This window comes from Hemiscyllium ocellatum, chromosome 7, assembly GCF_020745735.1.
Source record: "Hemiscyllium ocellatum isolate sHemOce1 chromosome 7, sHemOce1.pat.X.cur, whole genome shotgun sequence".
Lineage (NCBI taxonomy): Eukaryota > Metazoa > Chordata > Chondrichthyes > Orectolobiformes > Hemiscylliidae > Hemiscyllium > Hemiscyllium ocellatum.
This window is the reverse complement of record NC_083407.1, coordinates 47,938,766-47,963,442: the sequence shown is the minus strand read 5'-3', so window position 1 is coordinate 47,963,442 and position 24,677 is coordinate 47,938,766. Positions and strand designations below refer to the sequence as shown.

At 40.3% G+C, this 24,677-nt stretch overlaps 1 protein-coding gene across 1 annotated transcript; it reads left to right on the top strand.

Moving 5' to 3' along the window:
* Window positions 1–1,116: 1,116 nt before the first annotated feature.
* On the top strand, window positions 1,117–24,417 carry LOC132817344 (retinol dehydrogenase 7-like). Its single transcript, XM_060827753.1, has 8 exons — window positions 1,117–1,124; window positions 1,316–1,347; window positions 1,397–1,434; window positions 4,297–4,338; window positions 12,086–12,416; window positions 17,791–18,049; window positions 22,922–23,085; window positions 23,623–24,417. Exons 1-8 carry the CDS (start codon window positions 1,117–1,119, stop codon window positions 23,874–23,876), a joined length of 1,128 nt encoding a protein of 375 aa, XP_060683736.1. The 3' UTR covers window positions 23,877–24,417.
* Window positions 24,418–24,677: the final 260 nt, after the last annotated feature.

The window sequence follows — 24,677 nt, the reverse complement described above, 5'->3', positions numbered from 1 at the left end:
GGGTTTAACCTTATCAGTTACCAACTAATCTTTTCTCCTTTCTCAATATCTATTAAAATTCTATCCTGAAAGAAAATCACGTTAAGCATTCATGAAATAACAATCAAAAATATCACACAGAATTAAATGACAGACTACAAGTCTTAAACATAAAAAATTAACAAACAGATGAATTCAAGCCAGAGTACAAAGTGTTAAACTGCTTGTTAGCTGAGAAGCCTTCTGCTCACAGACAGACACACTGATAAAGCTTGCAGCAGTAAAATTCTCTCTCTCTTTTTGAGATATGACACACAGTTTCTTAATTCCACAGACCCATACAAATTTTCACACAAACAGAGATTCTTTTTTACAGAGATTTTTATACAAAAAGATTCTTACACACACACAAATTTTCACACACATAGAGACTCTCTCTTTCTCGCAATCAGATTTTCACACACAGAGATTCTTATACACACTTAGATCTTCACAAACACAGAAACTCTCTTACTCTCACAGATTTTTACAAACTTAAAAATACTTAAACACACAGATTTTACACACCCAGAGACTTTCTCTCTCTTACAACGGATAGATTTTTTACTCATACATACACATAGTCATTTATATTAGCAGCTGCCGTTCGTTCTTCCTATTCTGGCCGGCCCCTTTATCACATACTTACATAAACATACAAATTCAGATATCCACTTCAATCATCTGGCTCTTTTCCCTATTGGGATCCGCTTTCAAAACAGTACGTCTTTAAGAATAGACGTCTGAGCGGAAAAAATCCCTACAAGGAAACGGTTCAGACTAATTCCTACTGCAAGTCTCCTCACTCCCAAGAATTTTTAGTGTACACTAGCGCGTCAAGGTTAGCCAAACCCCTCACTTGGAAGAATTTTAAACTGGCGGAGACAAATTCTACGACACTTTCCCTCCTCACTTCTAGGACTTTCACATTTGCACGGCGGAGATAGCTAATCCCCTCACCCAGAAGAATTTTAACGGCGGAGACTCCTCACTTCTAAGAATTTTCAGTGTACACTAGCGCGTCGGAGTTAACCAAACTCCTCACTTAGAAGAATTTTAACGGCGGAGACTCCTCACTTCTAGGAATTTTTAGTGTGCATGACGGGGTCTGCGGTTCCCCTCACCTAGAAGAATTTTAACATCGGAGAGAAATTAACATTAGAAGATTTAAAGTGACTTACCAGCTAAGATTCTGTACCATTGTGTCCAAATCAATTCAATTTCAAGTTGGTGAGGATTAAAAAGCAGACAAATGTCTAACTCAAAAGTTAACTACTGGAAGCTTTTGATATAACAGGCGCTTCCTCACCTTAAAGTTTCGGCCGAAAAGTTTGTCTGCCTCCCAATCTGCCAACCTGTGGTCTCCTCTTCTTTTAAGGAGTGACCACACTTACCCAATTATTTGATATAAAGCAGGTACGTTTATTTAGCTGCAGAAACTTAGCTGTTACAGCGAAGCACGAAAGATCGAGTGGTTTGCTGGAGAAAATGTACAAGTTCTGAAAATCTATCGATAAGCTCCGTTAGTTATACTATTTTCTAATCTCAATTCATGCAACGTGATCTTTCACAAACAAAAGCCTTCTTCAAAATGGTATAATTTGCAAACAAAGGTTCTATGTATTCTGGAAACATTTTTACAAAGGCTTTACATATATTTGAGACATTCTGTATCATAGACACAAAGAATTACTATATGTTCGAAACATTTTCCTAGTCTTATTATCACATAGTTTACCTTAATCTAATCGCTTAGTTTAGATGTTCTCTCATTTGAACATCAGCTTTGTTATTTGTTATGGCAATAATCCCAGAATTAAAAATTACTTTGGTCATCATTTTAAACTATAGGTTCACAGTGCCCCCAATGTCCTAAGAAGTAACTACATCTCTGTCCTTTCATGGGCTTCTATAATATCCTAACACTACTGATCCTCATCGCCCTGTGGATTCTGGTTTCTCATTGCTGAAAGTTTCCAGCTTTGCCACTTGTGCTGTTTCCTGTGACCACTGATTTCAATTCTGCCTGCTTCCCCAATATCCCATCCCTGCCATGTCCAACAATTGGAAACTTGAGAATGTAAAGATTAGAATTTTATACGACAGCACCTGCAAGTACATGTAAATAACAGGATGAACACAGTCACCAAAGACATCACTTCTGGCATGTCAGGACACATTTAAAATTTACATAAGTAGATCAGTAATGATAATGCTATTAAAAAGCTTGAGGGCTTTACGTGGAAGACGCTTGCAAGTTGCATGGAATAATCTAGTCTGGCAAATCAGTAACGCTTGCCACAGCATATTGATTACTTTTCTAATGGAAGAAATATCGAGTCCAAATGTAAGTAACATTTGCCATCCAACATGACAGTTTGAACTTCTTACCATCTTACTTCGTTAGGTGATTATTCTTGGGTTAATTTTGATTATTTATGAACCTGTTGTTCACTTAAGAGTGAATCAAACTATATCATTCATGTTTTCTACAAATTTATAATTTGAGATATCACCTTAAAGAATTATGTTAGTAATAATTTTCAAGTGTATTAACATAAATGGTTACAGAAGTTTGTTATTTTAAGGGATGAATGTCAGACAGGAAGCTATTCTTAAAATGATCATGGGTTTTAAGAAAGTATATTTCTTCCTTGGAAATGTAAAAGCTTGATAGTATCAAATTATAATGTCTCTAGAGTTGAGCAACCTGAAACAAGCAGCTTAGAAGATCTGGAACTGACAGTGCTTATAACAATTACGTTAATGTGCAAATATCAGTAAACTATCTCAATGCTATAATGTTCTGGCAGATATTGAAACAATTGCAGATCAATGCAAATTCTCAGGCTGCATTTTAAAAAATGCAGCTAATAGCTAAAAACAGAAAATCCATACAGTTAATATTTAAAATATAAAATTCTTCTAAACACATAGGTTAAGCATCTATATATTGTGACTGATAAGCATGGTACTGGATCTTACTTTAAATATCATTTGTTTTAGTTAAGAGAGGTGACGGTATAATGGTGATGTCACTGGACTAGTGGCCTAGCCAAATGCTCTGGGAATACAAGTTCACATTCAATTATGGTGTTTGCTGGAAATGCAATTAATTGATAGCATCTAGTTAACAGTGACTGTGAAACTATCATTGATTATCATTGGAAAAAAAAATGAAACTACCAATCCTTTATGGAAGAAAATCTGGTGCCTTACATGTGTCTCAGTTTACAGCAACGTGATTGACTCTTAACTACCTTCTGAAATGGCCTAATAGTTAATCCAATTAGAATCTGATTTGACATTTCTTCAGAACCTCTCTCCATTGATACTACCAGGCCTGTTGAGTTTCTCCAGCAATATCTTATTTTGTTTGCTTCAGCTCTCCAGCATCTACAGTTCTTTGTTTTATTTTAGTGTTAAACTGAACCGCTATCTTTTTTGTGGACAGGAAAGATTCCATACCAAAAGAACTGGACAGTTAACTTTGGTGTCATGGCTGATGTTTATCCCTCCATCAACATCACAACAAAGCAATTTATTTGGTCATTATCACATTTCTGTTATACATGCTTGATGTGTACAATTTAGCCACCACATTTACCACCCTATTAAAGGAATGCAATTTTTAAAAAAAATTAGTGGTGTGTTTCACATAGAGTATCGTCTATGAGATCTTGCAGTTTATCCAATTTCTTTTTAACAGCCATGATGTGGAGATGCCACAATTGGACTGGAGTCGACAAGATCAAAAATCAAATGACACCAAGTGACAGTTCAACAGGTTTACTTGAAATTGCGAGCTTTCAGAGCTCAACTCCTTCCTTAGGCGTAGTATGATGGAGAGGAATTAGACCCAGTATTTATAAGCAAAAATATAACTTTAAAACCAGTTGCCCTTGTTGAATCCTTTAGTCAGTTTGAAGGTAGACGTAAAGGATACAATGAGGGCAACTAGTTTTAAAGTTGTTAACTTTCTGCTTATAAATACTGTGTCTTATATCCCTCCAGAATAGCACATCTGGACTATAAATTTGTGTTGTTTGATTTTTGACTGTTTTTAAAACAGCATTTCTTCAACTTAATAAATAATGCTGATTTACATTGAAGTCAAAATGCCTTTCAAAATGGACAAACCACAAAATCTGGATTTTCTGAAGTCTGTGGATAGGTGGATTGGAAGGATAAGTCACTGCTAATTCTTCTCCAGCCAAAGTAGAGTTACCCCCTTTTGTAATGTATAATGAATTTAATGCGGCCTTGTTTTATTGTCAGGCATCTACCAAAGTAGAAGACGTTGTTGAAAATATTCTACAGGTCAGTCTCAGAAAATTGACATAATTTTTGTCTTCACTGATAATTGTGAGGGATTCATCTACATATGAGGAATGCTGTGCAGAATTTATTGCCATTGAAAATAATGAATGTGTTGTAATACCACCATAATGTTTAATGCATCTTTGTGTAAGCAGTGAAATGATTTGAAAAAACTGTTAATTACAAGCTATTGTTGAAGGGAAAAGAATACCCATAAGCTTATAATGAAGGAGGGTATCCTAAATAGATTTGTATCAGCAAATCTTATTTAATATGATTGAAATTTATGGTTTATGATCACTGTTCAGATACACAAAAAAATCCCTGCTGTCAATTTTGAATTCAAATAGTTTAAAATCTTTTGAGTATATCATGAACTGGTAAACTAATTTTCATATTGGGAAAATATTCAAGTGAATGAAAATAATTGAAATAATATTCAATAAATGTTTTTTTAACTCTCAAAAGGCTTATTTCAATTGTTCATAGTTCTGTGATACAATGCGATAGAACAATGGCTCATATGACCGGTTCCTGAATGAAATGGTTCACTCCAGATGAGTGGTTGAAAAGTTGTGCTAGTTTTCGCTAGAGAAATTGGAGGTGTGCTGTCAGCAAAACACAATATTCTGAAGGGACATAAACGCTGTGTCTTATGTCTCCTGGTTGGTGAAAGTCAACATGGGGCATGGTCTCAAGGTACTGAATCAATCATTTCAGACTGGGATGAAAAATTTCTTTAGTCATGAGGAGACTTATCTTTGGCTTCTTAACTGGAGAGGTTAGTGGATGTTATTTTCTAATTCTGGGACAGATGTTGTGATCTGGTTGTCAGTTTGCTTGTGGAGCTGGTGGGTATGTTTTCAGATGTTTTGCCACCATGCTTTGGTGAAGCATTGGTGCTCTGTCCCACTTGCTGTGTGTGTCTTGGTTTGTTGTGGTGGGTGGTATCATTTTCAGTTCTGTTTCTGAGACCTATATATTTGTTAGTGGAATTCTGGTTCGAATGCCAGGCCTCTAGGAATTCCCATGCGTATCTTTGTTTGGCCTGTCCCAGGATGGATGCATTGTCGCAGTCAAACTGGTATCCCTCTTCATCTGTGTGTATAGACACCAGGATTAGTTGTTCAAGTCTTCTAGTGGCTAGTTTGTGCTTGTGTATCTTGATGGCTAGTTTCCTACCCGTTTGTCTAATGTAATGGACTTTTTAAAAATGTTACATTTGTCCTTTAAATTTTAGTAGCAGATTTGTGGACTACCATGATGCCAAGGGGCTGGAGGTCATCTCTGCCATGTCTTTAATGTATGGTAGGGTGACTAGAATCTCTAGAGCCATACTATATCTTCTTGTTTAGGTTCATTGCAGTTGGCCAATTCCAGCACGCTAATTGGGCAACCATTGTCCCTGAATGTAAACAAAGACATGTAGCAATTCCTCAAGGCCTCACATTCAGTATCCACACTGGCCACCAGACTTGGTTCCTTGCTAGCATCTTCATCTTGGAAGCCCCAAGATGGCCCTGGCAGAACTCAACCAGTAGCTTTACTCAGAAGAATCACTCTTGATTTCTATAGTAATAAGCCATCCTCTACAGTGATCTGGTCTCACCAGGTCCGGAAAGGTTTCATTCTGGTTGCAATGACCCTTCTGTTTTCCCCATTACCATAAACTTTTGCCAGGAAAGAATCATTGTGACTACAGTTAGATATTGCCAGTGGTGACCAGAAAGTTTAAAAACCTGAGCAGACATTGCCAGGGTGGCACCAGTGGATCATCTGCCAATGGGAGGCAGCTTAAGACATCCACATTGGTCATTTGACTTCTGGGATGGTGTTCTAACTTATATACAGAAGGGCCCACTCTGAATTCTACCAGAATTTATGGGCAGAATTGCTTGTCTTCCTTCAGTAGCCCTAGCAGGGGGTTGTGATCTGTTACTATGATAAGTTCTTGTCCACAAAAGAAAGGTATTGGTGGAACTTGCTCACACCAAAGATAACCACCAAACCTCCTTTGTCTAGACATATTTGCATTCAGCATCAGCAAAAGTCCAGGAAACATGCTGTCAGGTGTTCTTTATTGGGCAAATAGGTGAACCAACATTGTTATGCTGCAAGGGTAGGCATCACATGTCAGCACCATCTCACGGGATTGTAGTGGGCCAGTATCTTGGATGACAATAGTTACTTTTTCAGTTCCTTTAAAAGACAATTACTTGGCTATGCAAACACTTCCAAGCCTGACCCATTTTCAGGAGCAGGTAAGGGTGCCAGGATGGAGTGCAGGTTACATATGAATTTTCTGTAATAATTCACTCAAGGAAAGATTCAAGCTCTGGTACAGACATTGGAGCCAGGGTTCCTTTGATTGCCCTCAAGTGTAGCCTAATTTTGTTGGCTCTGTAACCCAAGTAGGTCACTTGGGGAACCTGGAACATTTTTCCCTTCCAAGGCATACACACACCTGGGAGAAACATTTAAGCACTGTCCAAGTTCAAGTGCTCTTTTAGTCTTCCTGTCTATTCGGAAGTCATCCAGTAAGAGGCAACCTAGGGTAGCCCTGAAAACATTTTCTATGCTCTCCTGGAAAGGGCACAGGCTGATGCCCCAGATATTGGTATTAATAGTGTACTTCTGGAACTCCTCATCCAGTTATGATTTCTAGTACACATGGCTCATGCCCAGCTTTGTAAAGAACAGCCCACCACCTGCCACCTTTTTGTACAAGTCCTTTATGCAAGGGTTTGGGAATTCATCCAGCAGAGAGACTTTAGCATTTGCTTAAATCCCCACAAATGTGAGCAGACTAGCCTTCACAAAAATCAGTTTGACCAGCACTGCCCATTCTGCAAACTTTTGTTTTCATGATTCCTTTGCTCTCCATCTCCACTTTCAGTCTCAAGGCAAATGGCACTGGGTAGGCCTTGCAAAATCTCAATTGCTTCCTGACCAATAAGTGGCTTTAGCTCATTTTAGTTTTCCAAGTTTTAGAAAAAAAGCTTGGTATTTCACTAGTACTTGAGGCAACCATTTCATTTAAAAATGAAAAAGTGTTGAGAAAGATTGGCATAATTAAATTCTACCCCATGAGTCTTAGTACCATTAGTGGTAACCGCACCAACTGCTCCTGAGAATTGAAGTTATACCCTTAATTTGCAAGGGCGCATCAGTATGGAGGTCTTGCATAAACTTAAAAGTTGGAGCCCTGAGCTAATCTGATTCTGTAAGCAGAGATACAGCTATCCATCTCAGCCTCCATGGGAGCTGGGTGACCGTTTAACCAAACGGTAATTTTAATCTGTTTCAATTTGGAAGTCACTAAGCAGTTTAATTGTTCCAGCCCACATGGAGGAAGACTTCCCAGGTGTGCACTCTCCTGGTACCAGCCTACAAGTTTTTCTACTCAAGTCAGGCCTTGTACTGTCTTAAGGCCACATACCTGCAGTAACTACAGTGGCTTGCTAGCCCAGATCCTGAAGAATTGTTTAGCCACGTGGCCAAAGCTTGGCTTGGTTGTGGCATTCTGCTGTGCTGGCCTAGAATCCCTCTGCTTAGTACATACCCTGTATGAGGCCATGATTGCCTACATTAAAGTGGGGTTCCCTATTGGGATGCCTTGTAGCTCCCATGCTCCACTTGCTTACTCAGGACAGAGTTTGAGGCCCAGTTGGGCTTGAGCTAGTAGGTGCTTTTGCATGGTTATGTTTTGATCCCACATACAGTGGATCAGGATTTCATTCATGGTTAACTCAAAAAAAAAAAGAAATCACGTCTGTCAGTCAACAGCTCCCAGTTGCCCCTATGTACCAACCAGACCACTTCTACAAGCTGAAGGTCAGCCTTCTGGTCTCTAGCTACCCTGCTTACTGACTCTCCCCAGGCTTGCTTTCCTCTGGCAAAGAGCCTCCCAGCTCCTGGTCACCCCACACACTAATTAAACCACTCCCAACCCACAGGAAGGCTATTGGCCTTCCAGCACCTGGCCATGTACAGACTGACCCTCTCCCCTGTCCAGTATTTCTATTGACTGGCCAGCTTTCAGTCTCCCTGCATACTGATTGGTGTTTAAGAGGCCTAGTCACCCATAAAGGGCCAGACCTACCCATACAGTAACTGCATCTTTTCAGAGGAGCTTTCTCAGGGGCTCAGTCCAAAAACTGAAGTGAAAACAAGAAAAAATGCAACGGCTAAGCCCTGCCACAAAGTCAACATTTTTTCTGTAAAAGGGGAAAAAAAAAGTGTTACACTCTAACCAGCAAGTGAAACAGTTCCCTAATGAGAACTAATTTACACCTGAAACACATTAACTATTTAGATCAGGAATTTAGAAAAAGTCATTCCTTAATAAAAAGGAATGTCAGTTAAACTGGCAATATAATTCAGGCAGTTCAGGAATCAAAACAAAAACAGCAGCAACTCTGACTATGGCCCAGCCAGCACAGTCCCTCCTGAATGAAGGAATTCTAAAACCCCTGTTAATCTATCAAAACAATTTACAAAGCAATTAACATTAACAGCTTTATCCAGAGAAACAATTTTACAAGGAAGTAGAGTGGCAAAGCCAGGACCTAAACCCTACCATTAAACCAGTTTTCAGGTTAAATAAGGACAAACCTCAAATTCCATTTTTGGCCATCACAAAACAGTGACAAATACATAAGACAGTCCAATTAGATTAAAAAAGTGCATAGAATACAAACTCCACCCCACCTCTTCCCCACAACCCACCTATTCCTCTACCTTCAGGCCTCTAAGGCAGCCTACACACTTTCCAGCTCTGTCCACTCTGACCCCTTCCAGCCACCTCTAGGACAGCCCACAAGCCTTCTGGATCTCAGTCTGTCCCTAAGCACCTTCTGACTACTTCTAGATGAGTGTCCCAAGGACCCCTTCTCTAGGGAAGAGCCTCCCCACCTTCTAAAGCTCAGGACAACTGGCATCAGGATGGTATACCCACCTTCCAGGGCAGTCTACCCACTTTCTGGTAAATAGGATGGCCTTCCAACCTCCAGCTCTCAGGGTTACAGCTTTTGGGACAACCATGAGCCTCCCAGCCCAGGCCTACCAGACCCAGGGACATGAATGCAGATACTAAACCTAACAAGCAACAGAATCAATTACCAAAACAGTCCTTTCTAGTATCCAGTTTACTACCGTAAACAGTTCTCTTCAAAATGCAGAGTCTATTCCCAGGAATAGAGTCCACTCCAGTATGCAGAATGCATTGTCAGACAGTCCTCTCCTACAGCAGATACACACCCCACAAGTATTCAGTCTCCATAGAGGCCTGGTTTATCCAGAGAAAGAGGCCCACTCACAGGAACATACTACATTATGAAGTTGTAGTTAACTCATGAGTTTGGTCCTCCTCCTCCAAACCCCAGGATACAGCACATTTAAAAGGCATTTGTAGGAGTATATAAATAGGAAGGAAGGATTTGGAGGGATATGGACCAGGTGCTGGCAGATAGCACCAGATTGGGTTAGAACATGTGGTCAGCATGGACAAGTTAGACCAAAAAGGGTCTGTTTCCATGCTGTACATCTGACTAAATGCTCAACTCCCAGCAGACAGTCTTTACAGAGGTTCCAGTCCACCAAGAAAGGGCCAGGCCTGCCCACAAGAACAGCTCATCCAGAAAAGGTATATTTTCCTCACAGGGACTCAGCCCAAACACCAAAAAGTGTAAGGGCTAAGCCCTGCCATAAAAGTCAATATTGTTCTTTTATCAAAGAACAAAAGAACAAGTATAATACACAGGCTGTAACCAGCCAGTGAAACAACAGATTCCTAATGAGAACTAACTTACACATTGGCTGTTTGAACCAGGCAGTTTAGAAATAAATCTACAATAAAAAAAGCCAGTGAACAAACTGACTATATAATTCAGCCAGTTCACAAATCAGGTTTCCTCAAAAACAGAAACCAATAGCAGCAGTAACACACTAACTATACCACAGAGACAGTTTCTTAAATGAAGGAATTCTACAACCCTGTTAATATTGGTCAGCTAAGCTTCCTGATTGATCCAAGTGAACAACCCCATTAACGATGTTGTCGTCAAAAAGATCCACCTGGTTCCAATCATGACAATTTAATAATTGACAATCAGAGTTCCCTCCATTTCAATAATGACTTTATTTTAAAAGAATTGTACAATTATTCAAGAAGGATAGCTTGGATAAATAAGGAAACCACAAGCCAGTGAGATTAAGAGCTCTGGTGGGAAACCATTGAAGAAAAATTCTGAGGAACTGAATTAATCTGCAGTTTTAGGATTACTCAAGGATAAACAGCATGTCTTCATAAGGGAGAGATTTGTAAACAGATATTAAATTTTATTGAGCATTTTGCAATGATTAGGTGTTTATAGATGAGGGTAAGGCAGTACATGGACTTCATTAGGCTTTTTACAAAGTCTCACATGGCAGACTAGTTAAGAAGCTAAAAACTCATGGGAGCCAGAGCAACTTGGCAAATTGTATCCAAAATTTGCTTAGTGGTAATAAGAGAATGATAGGCTTCTAGTCACAAAAAAACACACTCTTACACTGTGTCCAGTGGCATAACACAGTGCTCTGTCTGTTTCTCTTTGATGTGTATATTAATAATCTATACATGAATGTAGAAGGCATGATCAGTAAACTTGCAGAATACATAAAGGTTAATGGTGTGGTAAAAAGCGAGGAGGAAAATCTTTGACACTGACATAGATGGGCTGGTTAGATGGGCAGAACAGTGGCAAATTGAACTTAATGAAAAGGGTGAAGTGATGATTTTTGGTAGGACTAACCAGGCAAGAGTATATGTTGAATGGTGGGACCCTAGAAAGTGCAGAGGATCTTGGTGTGGATATCAATAAATGCTTGAAGGCAACAGGATGGGTAGAAGGCTTATGGATTGCTTTTATTAGTCAGGCCGCAGCTGCAATACTATGTGCAATTCTGGTTGCCACACTATAGGAAGAATGTGACTGTATGAGAAAGGTTGTACAAGAGATTCATCGGGTTGTTGCCTGGGCTAGGGCAGTTGAACTATGAGTAGAGGCAGGATAGACTAGACTTATTTTCCTTAAAGAAGAGAAAGCTGCCCTGGAATCTGTTTGTACAAAGTTCTGAAGGGCATCAACAGGCTAGAGAGACCTTTCCCCTCAGTCATGGGTAAACAACTCAGGGGGCACAGTGTTAAAGTAAGGAGCAGGGGGTTTAGACAGAACCTTGAGGAAAGAATTTTCACCCAGAAGGATGTCTGGAACTCATTGCCTGGAAGGGTAGTAGAGGCAGGAACCCTTAAGAAACTTAAGGACCTTTTCAGATCATTACTAGAAATGCCAGCGCATACAAGGCTATGGGCTAAGTTCTGGAAAATGGGATTAAAATAAATTTGATGGCTAATGCAGGCATGATGAGCCAAAGGTTGTCTTACAATGATGTAGAACTCTATAATTCTAATATTATTAGTTTTAAAGAATGTTGGAATATTCTTCCTTCCTCTGTCATTCCCTTTTCATTTAGGACCCTATAAAAAGTCTACATAATAACTCTGTAGAAGATATTTCTTTGTAATAATTATTACAATGTCTAAATTTCATTCAAACTATTATTCCTTTTGTATGCATTATGAATAAATTAGTATTTTAACAGATAATTAACCATGGGTTAACTATATTATTACTTATTCATAAACCCCTATACAACTAATGATCCATCAGAAGGTATTTTAAAGTAATTAGTGTGCTTTTGTTAGTTGGTTCATACAGCTCCAATACAGACATCTATTCTGGGAATCGCCATCATCTTCTTCCTTTGCTGGTTAATTAGAGACAACTTGGAACTCAAAAATATCAAGGATAAATATATCTTTATTACTGGATGTGACACTGGCTTTGGAAACGTGCTGGCCAAGCAGCTTGACAAACGGGGGTTTCATGTAATTGCTGCTTGCTTTACGGAAAATGGAGCAGAGAAACTGCAAACAGACTGTTCAACTAAATTGAAAACTGTCAGGCTCAATGTTACCAGCCAAGATCATATTCAGAAAGCAGTGGACTTTGTACAGGCAGAAGTTGGAGACCAAGGTAAGTGAGACAACAAACTTGTCTTTCTCCAACTATTAATCAAAAGTATTAAGGACACAATGATTTTTCTCTGTTGGTATGCTTTGTGTAATTCATATACTTACCAAGTGGCAGAGCCTCAGTTTTCTTGACAAACAATACTCTGCTAATACTTCCAGGTAAGGCTAACTACAAAAGCAAACATAATCTGTTATACAGCTACACACAATTACATGATGTGTTTCCATGCACCTCAGATTTATAATAAGATGCTTTGTGTCAATGGAGAAATAATCCATGATGATCATTGTCACCAATTAGGTCATTTTTGAATAAAAAAAATATTAAAATAGCTTGAGTAATTTTACAGTAATTATATTGTTCCTTCAAGTTTGAACTCCAGCAGCAGCCTTGAAATATCTTCCGATAACTTCTTCCTGCACATTATGCAAAGCACCTGCCATATTTGCCAACAAAACAATAATGCACATTTCACTCTACAATGACAAATCCTTTCAAAAATGCAGATATGAGTGATCAAGAAATAAGTAATGACATAGTTTTCTAATGTCTAATATGTCCAAATAACCACTAAGGCAGCATAAACTGGAATTGTGCATCTGGACCCTGTGGAATCCTGGTACAGCAGACTTCATGAAAATTACCCAGGAAATTGGACTTTTCAGTAGGAAATTCCCCTACACCTGTAACCCTCCAATGGCGTCCATTAAAGTCAGAGTCACTGAAGGGTGAAACCTCACTTAAACTTAATTCCCCAGGAAAAGATAGATTATAAACATGTGCTGTAACTACCCAAGATTTACACAGACAAATGCACACACAGTTCCTCCTCCCCACTATGTCTCTCTTGATCCCTGCCTCCCTGAAGTGACACTCTGATTCTCATGAAATAGCCTACCCCAGCCCAGCCTACCTGACCCTGCTGATACCAATTTGTCTAGTCCTGCTGGTGCCATACAAATGCATCCATACCCAACCTCCAGTCCTGTACCCAGTCCTGACAACATCAACCTCAGATTTGGAAGCCAACACAATTCACGGACTCAGCCCTGCTGAACAGATGATAACCCATTACAATCTTTCGCTGAATGAAACTTGACATGTCATGTCAACTTACTTAAAAGCAACCGTCTGCCATCTTACCTTTCCAATCCACCTGGCACACAACCCTTTCAATCATCTGCCCCCTTGACAGTCTGCCACACTATACTTCTCAGTCACCCATCTCAGGCTAGGATCACAAACTCCTCACCCAACTGGTATACTATACCTTTTCTACTCATCTAGCACTCTACCACTCTCATCCATCTAGTACCCGACCCACATGGCTTGTTACCCCTTTAGTTGCCGACTATCCCCTCACTTAAACTACACACTGACCTTCCCTCAGTTGCTGACAAATATCTCTGAAACTTCTAACTTCTCAAATACAACAAGTATCCTGAAAAAGAAGAGTGGCTTGGCCTGCAATTTTACTCTGGTGTGGAATGGATTTCTTCCTTGTTATCTCTGTTGGATGCATTCAGGATAAACTAAACGCAGAATCTTACCTGCAAAATTTGACGACAGAGAAGTGGGTAACGTTAAAGATGATTACTACTGTGATCAAATCTGTTGCAACATTTATTGGGATGTTTGGGTGACAGTTTTACATTAACTTGTGAGATGTGGATGTTGTTGCCTGTCCAGCATTTCTTGCCCATCTTAGTTGCCCTTGAGAATGTGATGGTGAGCTGCTGCCTTGAATTACTGTAGGTCTCATGCTGTAAGTAGGCCCACAATGACTTGAAGGAGGGAATTCCAGGATTTTGACCTAACAGCTGTGAAGGAACAGTGATATGTTTCCAAGTCAGTTTGGTGAGTGGCTTGAGGGGGGGATCCTTGCAAGTTCTGGTGCTCCCACATATTTGCTACACTTCTTGATAGACATGTTAGTTGGTTTGGTTTCTGTTTGTGGATTTTTGGTGAATTTCTGAGGTGCATCTTGTAGATATTACCCACTGCTGCTACTGTGGTGGAGGGTTTGTGGATGTGCCAGGCCAGAGGACCACTTGATAAAAACAATGACTGCAGATGCTGGAAATCAGATTCTGGATAAGTGGTGCTGGAAGAGCACAGCAGTTCAGGCAGCATCCAAGGAGCAGTGAAATTGACGTTTCGGGCAAAAGCCCTTCATCAGGAATATTCCTGATGAAGGGCTTTTGCCCGAAACGTCAATTTCGCTGCTCCTTGGATGCTGCCTGAACTGCTGTGCTCTTCCAGCACCACTTACCCAGCGGATCACTTGGCCTGAATGGTATCAAGCTTCTTGAGGGTTGTTGAAGTTGCACCCATTCTAGCAATTTGACTTCCGCCTTGTAGCTGGTGGAGGGTTTGGGGAGTCAGGAGTTGAGGTACTCACCGCAGTATTCCTAGCTTCTAATCTATTCTTGTAGAGGTCAGTGAGGCCAGTTGAGTTTTTGGCCAATGTTGACCCTAAGGATGTTGAAATGGGGGATTCTGTGATGGTAACACCATTGTCAAGGATGGTAGTTAGATTACATTTGTGTTTCATGAATGTTACTTGCCACTTTTGACCCCAAGTCTGAAAATTGTCCGATCTTGTTGCATTTATATATGGATTGCTTCAGTATTGGACGAGTTGCCAGTCATTAGGGAACATCTCCACTTCTGACTTTATGATGGAGGAAAGGTCATTGATGAAGCAACTGAAGACAGTTGGGTCTAGGACATTGCCCCACGGAACTCCTGTGGAGATTTCCTGGAGCTGAGATGACAGACCTCCAACAACCATGACCATTTTCCTATGTGCCAGGTATGACTCCAACCAGTGGAGAGTTTGACCCCTAATACCCAGTTTTGGTGCTGCACTGAGTCGAATGAAGCCTTGATGTCAAGGGCTGTCCTACTCACCTCACCTCACCTCACCTCTGAAATTCAGCTCTTTTGTCTATGTTTGAACCAAGGTTGTAATGAAGTCAGGAGCCAAGTGGCCCTGGTGAAACCCAAACTGGGCATCACTGAGCAGGTTACTGCTGAGCAGGTGCTGCTCGATATCAGAGTAGACTGATAGTGCGACCTGGTAATTGGCTGGATGGATTTGTCCTGCTTTTTGTCTACAGAACATACCTGGGCAATTTTCATAGAAATCTAACAATGGTGAAAGGCCATTTGGTCTATTGAAACAACATTTCCCCTCTGAAGAACATCCCACCAGACTGTGGGTTTGGAGTCACAAGTAGTCCAGACCATAAGGATAGCAGTTTCTTTCCCCAGAGGACATTAGTGAACTGGATAGGTTTTTCCCTGACAATCAACAATCAACATCAGACTCTTAATTCCACTTTTTATTTTATTGAATTCAAATTCCACCATTTGCCATGGTGGGATTTGAACGACAAGAAGCAAATACTCTGCATATGGTCAAACACCAACTGCAGTTAGCCCTATGGTTGTGGTACATCACATCATTAATACTTAGGGCCTGTGGAGCCATTTTAATTTGATTGATGGCACACTGCCATTGGAAAGCCTGTTTTCCTATAAAGAAACATGCTGACTCTTACTACCTCTACTCTCCAGTGAACAGAAGTTTATGAAGTTACATTTACTATAATACGGGGTATTTGCTGCCTCAGTATTGATGCACTGTAGACGGAACTGCTGCTTTTTTCCCCCAGCTGGATGAGTCAACTGATATAGGAATTGCAGGTTATGGTGATGTTCAAAAACACTGTTGCGCTCTCCTTATCCTGAGGGTTTGTTAGCTTAGTTGGCTGGACATCTGGTCTGTGACGGCCTCCGATGCCAAAGGTGTGGTTTCAGTTCTCTGGCTGAGATTACCATGATTTTCAACTTGTCCCCTCACCTTAGGCTTGGTGGCCCTCAGCTTAACCAGCCACCAGTTGTCTCTCTAATGACAGAGCAGGCCTATGGTCCAAAACATTGACAGTGACTTTATCTTTTCCCTACTGTTTGACTCTGATTGAGCTGTGCTATCTCCTAAATCAGAACCTACTTGGTGAAATGTAACCAGACTTGACTTTGCTGTTTGCTTAGCCAGAGATAGGAAATGCAGTCTAGTGCTTTTTGGATATGGCCTTTTATTGTGAGCTGTCCTACTTCTCCTTCAGCCTGTGTGTCATCTCCTGGTCATGCTACCCACAGCTCACAATAGAAGGCCATATCCCAAGTAGTCCAAGGTGGACTACAACTATACACTGTCCTACTTGTCAAATTCCAGCATCAATCCTCTGCAAATCCAAGAATCTTTTTAAATTCCTCCAAGAATACACATCACAGTACTTTTTGCATAATGTGAAAGAATAAAGTACAAGAAAGTCAAAAACACCTTCTCTGCACATTCCATCATGCCTTTACTAACTGGCGGGATGGGAAGGAAGGGTTTCTTGTGCCACTGGGCATATATTCAGCTGAGAGTGATCAGGATAGGCCATTAAGAGGCATTGCAAGATTCAAATTGGCAGACCATGGTTCAAATCACTGAAATGATATAGATGTTCTGTTCTGCTATCCAGCTTACCTCTAGTACCTGAATGGCATGACTGCATTAGCGCTCTTACAAATAAGACCATAAACCATAGCAGCCAAAGTCAGCTATTCAGACCATCGACTCTGTTTGGCCATTCAAGGAGATGTTCTGGATGTTACCTAGATGGATTTATTAATGCCACCCATCATCTTTTTTGGATTGCCTATAATGCCTGAATATCTCTCCATAGATAAGGGGTCAAAAACTGTTCACAGCATTCCAACTGTGGTCCAACTACTGCCTTGATAGTCATAGCAAAACCTGCCCACTTTATACTTTGTTCCATATAAAGACAAAAGGAAACAATGTAACAGCTATGCTGTAATCAGCCAGAAATTTGCTGATGATTTTGGAGTTCTAGCCTTCTATGCACATATCAGCAAATTTTATGGTGGGAATGCTTCATCGTAAGTAATTGTTGAGGTGGAATTTTATGACTGTGGAAATCATAAAATAATAGAACAAATGTTAGGAAATCAGATTAGGGCAGAAATACACAGTTAAGGTGCTAGCATTGGTACAAGCATGATGAGGCCAATTGGCTACATTTGTAGAACTTATTTAAAGGAAAAACTTTCATTTATATGGAGCCTCACAAAGGGCCCCACAACCAAAAAACCATTTTTGAGATGTTCCGTTACTTTTAGCATCCACGGTGATAACTTGTGTTAGTGTGGGGCCTTTAACATTAGGTAGGCATTACACAAGATTATTACCTAAGAAGTATAAGTTCTAGAAATCACCTTTTTGATTTTCTTGTGAAATAACAATGTGTGTTTTCACAGACAACCTAAATCATGTATCATTGTCTCTGACCTGCAGGTCTGTGGGGTTTAGTGAATAATGCTGGAAGAGCAATTCCAATAGGACCAACAGAATGGCTGACTGTGGAAGATTTTACCAGAGTCTTGGATGTTAACCTAGTTGGACTTATTAATGTCACCCTTCATTTTCTTCCACTGGTGAAAAAGGCAAAGGGAAGGATAGTGAATGTGGCTAGTGTCATGGGTCGTATTTCATTTGCTGGTGGTGGCTACTGTGTATCAAAATATGGAGTGGAGTCGTTTTCAGACAGTTTAAGGTAAGTGGCCAGTAAATAATCTAGAAAGGATTTTATAAACAAAAACATTGATGGATTTTAGAGAGTTATGTTGTCGTCATGGCATAGAAGAAGGCCCTTTGGTACCCTGTGAATCTATACCTGCTCCAAGTGGAGCAATCCAGTCAGTGTCCAATTGCCCTCCATTGCCCTCAGCAAAGAGGCATAAATATGACGCCCTTGAATTTTATGGGGTTTTCCTACTTTTCCAATACCAAAAGTTTGGTAGAGTTTGATGGAACCTTCAGAAAAATGCTGCAAATGGGAATTGTTTTACATTTGTTGTTTCTCCAGAGGGTACACAAACCTGCTGCTGAAAATTCAAAATGTATTGCATTTCTTTGTATCCATCTCTTTGAATGTAATGCAAAAGCCTTGTGCTAGCTCTCTCCTCAGATACTACCAGACCTGTTACATTTTCCCAGTGATTTCTGTTTTTTGTTTCTGATTTCCAGCATCAGCAATTCTTTGTTATTTTTAAAGTAATTTATGTTTGACTTGGAGTTTAATTTTTATATTGAGTGAAGCAGTTTGGACATTCTAATGACATCATTGAATACAAATGCATCTTTTGATAACATGATGCTTAGCTATTTCATCAATGTTAGATAGAAACAGAAAATGCTGTAAACACTTAGCAAGTCTGTCAGCATTTTTTAAAAGAGAACTAGTTGACATTTTGGATTAAAGAAACTCTGAAAAGTCAATCAACCTGAAAATCAACCTTATCAGGGTATGAGGGTCACAGAATATTTCAGAATTGGGTGAGATGTCCAGAGATGCCGCCTTGATAGTGGAAGCAACTTGTAGCATCTTTGATAGATTTACTGAGCAGTGAGATGAATTCCTAGCGAGACAACAGCAGGTTGCTAATGAAGAGGGATTATAGTTTGTTTGTCTTATTAACATCACAACTCACAATATTAATCTTCAGCTTGCTATCTTACTGAATACACAGAAGAAGCTAGACATAAATTTTCAAAATGGAAGTCAGGGCAGGTGCCTGGTGACTTCAGCTCACTGCTGGCTGTGAAGAGCTTCAATGTTGACTAGCATCAAATAGCATCTTAGGCCATTAACTATGAACACCATCCACAAGCACCCCTCGGACATGAACATTGGCATCTGACATTTGACAGCCCATGTGGTATTTGTCATATTATCTCTCTGATCCACTTGCCAAACTTTTGCTGTGTCAATTATCCCTTGCTGGTTAGTCATGGGGCTGTATATCTTGTTGTTTGGCAGTGTTGTAAGTCTTATAACAGGCTTATAAGCTGTTGGCACATGCAGCTTATATGGTAAACACACAACACATGCAGCAAGCAAGCAACCATGTCTAAAGACTTGAGTGAGTAATTCTCATTGAAGTCCCCATCATTTAGCGGCCCCAGTAAATCAATGGCAGTCACCTATATCAGGGAATTGGCCATAGTGAGGCGTCCAGTCAGGGTGATCTTGTTGAGGGTGACCATGCCTCTACAATCCAGGGAGTAAGTCAGTTCTGTGGCTTCATTTCGGCCAGTCTGGGGAGTATGGCTGATGTTTTTGGGAGAAGTATATCCACCGGTTATGGGTCTGGACACTTCTCATCCAGTTCGGTCACTGAGGGGGTTGCCCTGTGGGACCATCCACAAATGGTAGGGGCAACAGAGATGGAGGGTTGATGGGGGAATGGGACTAGTGGCAGGACTCCTGCTGTTGGATGGAGACTCAGTAATCTGATATTTGGGACTGCAGGCTGTGGGTAAGGGGGAATGATAATTATGAAAATTAGGCAACAGTATATATAAGGTAAGCAATATAGTCAGGCATGGTTGGGAAGAGAGTTATGGGAGGGATGCCTGTCCACAGCCAGGTACGTCCTGGCTTCAAGGAGGGGATAGTATACGATTACACTTGACATGGTTACTTCAAATACCAGGGACTGGGAGTGAAAGATGGACGCCCCTCTCTGCAGGGTTTTGTGGAGAGACCTAGAAAGGTTCAAAACCCAGAGGATTTAGGGAAAGGGGATCTGGATCTTTCACAAAAAGAAGGCTGGAAGTCACTGGCTGAAAATTACTCACTGTCACTGTCCATCATGCTGGAAATCAAAAGAAAATGTGACCACACCTGGAGTGGACTTGGATAGAGTCTCAACCTGTGAGGGAGGAGCCTGCAGGACCCACTGATGAGACCCTTTAAAGGGAGACATTATTACACACAGACCCATGGACTGTATAGGACTCAGACCTGTGGGGTTAGTAATTGCTGTCAGTCCTAATGCATTGGCTCTCTATGTCCTGTACACCTCTCCGCCCCAGATATTACTGGTGAACTAATTTCACCAACACTTTTAGATGCACAGACCAGTGAAAGAATAGGCATATTGTGAGACAAGGAGCAGTGGTGATAGTAGGACCTATTGCTCTATATAAGCTTTGAGCCAACCTGCTCCTATACAACAAGCCTTCTATACAGCACAATACATGCTATGTGGCATAATGTTAGCACACAGTTGTCTTCATCACAATACCCACACTCAAATAAACTGTGTAGGGTCAAAACAATAACATTTAAACAATTGTGAAAATTCACATTCGGTACAAAGTGCACTCAATAGGTTTTCATACTCTGTTTCTCCATTCCTCCCCCCACCTGTCTCACTATGTCTGAGATTAATCTCTGGGGCTGCAACTGGGATGAGGGAGAGGTGGAGTTAGTTGTCCTGGAGGTTTTGGTCAGGCCACCTTGGGGGATGTTTGTGTCTGAACATCTCTGATCTGCTGGAGGGTTTTTGTGCTAGAGGCAAATGGACCTTCTATTTATTAAGGGTCAATGGGGGCAGACAGGGTGGAGGTAGAGCTCTTGACCACCTCTGAGTGTCCCTAACAGGAGACTTCTGTGTGGTTCCTCCTCTGACTGGGAGCTTCCAGACTTCTTGCGAGGAGGGAGCATGTGCATTGCATCCCTGTCCCTATGCTTTTGTTCCTGAGGAATAATGGGTGAGGCGATGGAGATGCAGGTGTGTGCACTTCTTCAGCAAATGCCCAGGGGGCTGGAGCTGGCTCTCCATGGAGACAGTCAAATGATCACACACGTTACTGCATTCATTCAGCCTTTGGGCAATGAAGGCCATTACCTCCCACACTCCTGTCTCCTGCACCTGTTCCTCTGCATGTGGGCACCTGCATTGCTGACACCATGTCCTGGTGCTGACCAGGTGCCTTTTCTGGCAGTCCTCCGGGTGTCAGTGGAATGGATGTTTTTACCATGGTCAGCTGTGAAACTGTTAATTTGAGGTGCTTACTGGAATGTTCTCCTAAATTTGCTAAGGCTAATGTTCCCTCCAAGAAATCAGTATCTGAACTGAGGGGGGCCATAAGAGGTGATCTTGCCAATGCTTCCTCTGAAACTCATCCTCCAAGGTCCTGGAGGTGACTTCTGATGGTGTTTGTGGAGTTGCTGGCAGTTCCTGGAAGATAAGAGAGAGTGTTGTGGCCTGCAATTAGAAATGGTGTGCAGTGAATGACACCAACAGCAGGGTCACTGAGAGTTCCAATAAAATGAATACTTGGGCTCATGTTGTTGTTGGGGCAGTAATTATAACATTTTAAAAGGGGTCTGGATGTGTACATGAATTGGAAAGGTTTAGAGGAAGATGGGCTAAATACTAGCAAATGACACTAGATAAGTTTAGGCTATCTGGTCAGCATCGACTAATTGGACTGAAGGGTCAGCTTCTGTGCTGTGTAAATCTATGACTCTATGATGTTTTGGCATCCATCTTGGAGTGGCCCTGGTCTTCTCCTTCAAGAATAAGAGTTCTTTCCTTGACGGGATTGAGGAATCTAATTTTGGGCTCCCTTCACCTCTCTGGGCCCTTTCTGTCCTATTGTGGGCTGCTTCTCCTGGAAAAGGAGGAATTGAGTGATAAGAAAATTGGTGGCATGACTGGCTGTGCTGAGAGACCGATAGATCGTAAGCCTTGGTGGGAGGAGGTGCAGTAACAGAGATAATGAGAGAGGTCTGAGAGAGATGTGTTAAACATATTCTGGCAGAGTGGAGAAGGGCAGAGACCTGATGGTTGTTCATTTGCACCATTGAGATGGCACTGACCTAGTGATGACTATGGACCAGGCTGCCAGAGTCTAGTGTTGTTGCCTCCTCTGGCTGTCCTTTGGAAAGAGGCCACCCCTCTTATGCACTATCCTCTCTACCAGGACCTACTGGTCCTTGTCAGAGAGCAGCAGCATCAGCTCCCCCTCTGCAAAACATTCAGATCCTATCTGTTAATGAGCAGGGAGGTTTTGGAATGCCAGTATTCATCTGGGTCACTTAAATACCATGCAGATTCCAGGGATGCTGGTCTTTCAGCAAATTTTCACTAAATGATGAGTTGTTCTGGGAACAGCGCATGGTAAGGTTGGGATAGAATTGGACTTAAGGGACCCTACAGGGGAGGTAGTTAATGAAGTGAGTTTGGTATGAAATTCCAAGAATCTTGCTGTGCCTTGTGGCAAGAAACCTTCACAAAACTATCAGTCAAAAATGCACTGTACTGTTCTATGTTCTAAAAATGCATAAGATTCAGCTCTCTGTTTTCTCTGTAGGTGCTGCAAAACCTGATGAGTACTTCCAATGTTTTCTGCTTTTATTTTGGGTTTCCAGCATTCAACAGGGTTTTATTTTTGTGAGAATGTTAGTCAGAGATAGCTGAAAGAAAAGGAACAAATTATGATTTGAATGTGTTTAAAGAGAGTTGATTAGAAACTTGCTCTCCTCCTTCCAGCTTAACATGTTATGTCGCATAACTTGCCAAGACTTTTGGAAAGTTGGATCAAACTAAACTCTTGTGAATTCCTTTTATAGGAGGGATATGCAGCACTTTGGAATCAAAGTCAGCATTATTGAACCAGGTTTCTTCAAGACAGAAACTACAAACTTAGAGTTTATTGAGAAAAACCTTCAACAGCTTTGGGAGAGACTCACCCCTGAGACTAGAGATCACTATGGGCCAAATTATTTTAATAATTGTAAGTGTTTATTAGTAAATCATTATTTCTTATTCATGTTTAAAAATCCTTACATCTTGTTGAAAAGAGAGATTTGCTGGCAAAGATTTTGCACTCATCAGGACAATTGAAAGAATGCCAAATTTCAAACAATCTCAACAAATTATACCACAAAAGGAATTGCAAACTAGTTGAAATGAGGCATCACTATGGTGATAGCTTTGAGAAACTATAACCTCCCTAACCTTAAGCAACCTGATTCTCTTTTTCACCAATAATCAAGTTCTTTATTTAAACAAAGATTTGTTTGTAAAGATTGCTGTTTACATTGTTGCCATCCTGTTGTGACTGATCTGCTTTTTGTTACTTTTAGTTATTTAAGATTTTAAATGCATAGTTTTGTTGTGATACTGTAAATTGCTTTGTTCTAACTTGCACTTAAAACTGAAAGTTCAAATGTAACAACGCACAGGTCTTATTCAAAAAGTATAATCATTGTTTTCAATAATAAGCTGTGAACAACATTTTCAATATAATTTGAAAGTTCTTATTTTTTAGACATTAAAGTACAACGGTTTTCAATGCACTCACTGTGTTCCACTGACCTTGAGAAGGTGACTAACTGCATGGACCATGCTTTAACAGCCAAATATCCACGAACACGTTACAGCGCTGGATGGGATGCTAAGTTTTTCTGGATTCCTATCTCCTACACACCATCATTTCTAGTAGATTGCTTGTTACGTTTGTTGTTACCTACCCCTGCATATTGTTTGAGAAAATCAAAAGCCAGGAACATAGTTGGTGTATAATCACTTCATCTACTCTACTAGAATTGCACATAGGCACTATATATAGCATTATTATAAAGTAATTTTTTTCTAAATTTTAATTGGGTAAGATAGATCTTGTTCTTTCAGAATAAATAGAGGATTGTACTTGGGTCTTATATGTGATCAGTATCTTTACAACAAGTGAAAAAAAGTTCAGGAATAAAATGAGAGACATTAGACTAAGTCTACAATAATTAAGCATAGAAAATTCCTTCCTGTGCTGTTTAGATCTGTGGTTCAGTTTTAAATTTGAACATATTGCAACAAAGTACTGTTATTGAGATCCAATTTGCCAACTCAGTACTGAGTGGATCTGTAGTTGCAAGACTTTATCTTTAAGGTGTGGTCAAGTTTTGAGTGGTATCACTTTCACAGAGGATGCTACTGTGATGTTTCATAACAGTGTTTCAAGTTATTGACGCTTATATACATTGTCTGTCTCACTTAGGCACAATAAACCCATATTCTACAACAATAAGATCTGGAATGCTTATCGATGATTTAGAGACTACATTTATTCTTTAGCCCTTTTTTAACCTTTTGGAAAATAAAGTATGCTTTATTTTTATTGTATTTTTTACATTTCATTCATGAGCCAGTTCTGATTAACCTAGCAAAGTGTTAATGCCAATTTTGGAATTTTTGAATTGTGTTCCAAAAACTAAGCTTAATGGTAGCAACACATTAAAAATTACATTTTTAGAAACATTTAATGTAATGTTTTGTGTTATGAACTTGTTTGTAATAATGCATTGTTTTGATTTTTGAATATGGTATTGC

Excerpts from the sequence above, each read along its gene's own strand:
- LOC132817344 (XM_060827753.1), top strand. Across the intron at positions 1,348-1,396 it reads CTTAAAGTTTCGGCCGAAAA|GAGTGACCACACTTACCCAA; the intron begins GTTTGTCTGCCT and ends TCTTCTTTTAAG. Across the intron at positions 1,435-4,296 it reads AATTATTTGATATAAAGCAG|GCATCTACCAAAGTAGAAGA; the intron begins GTACGTTTATTT and ends TTTTATTGTCAG.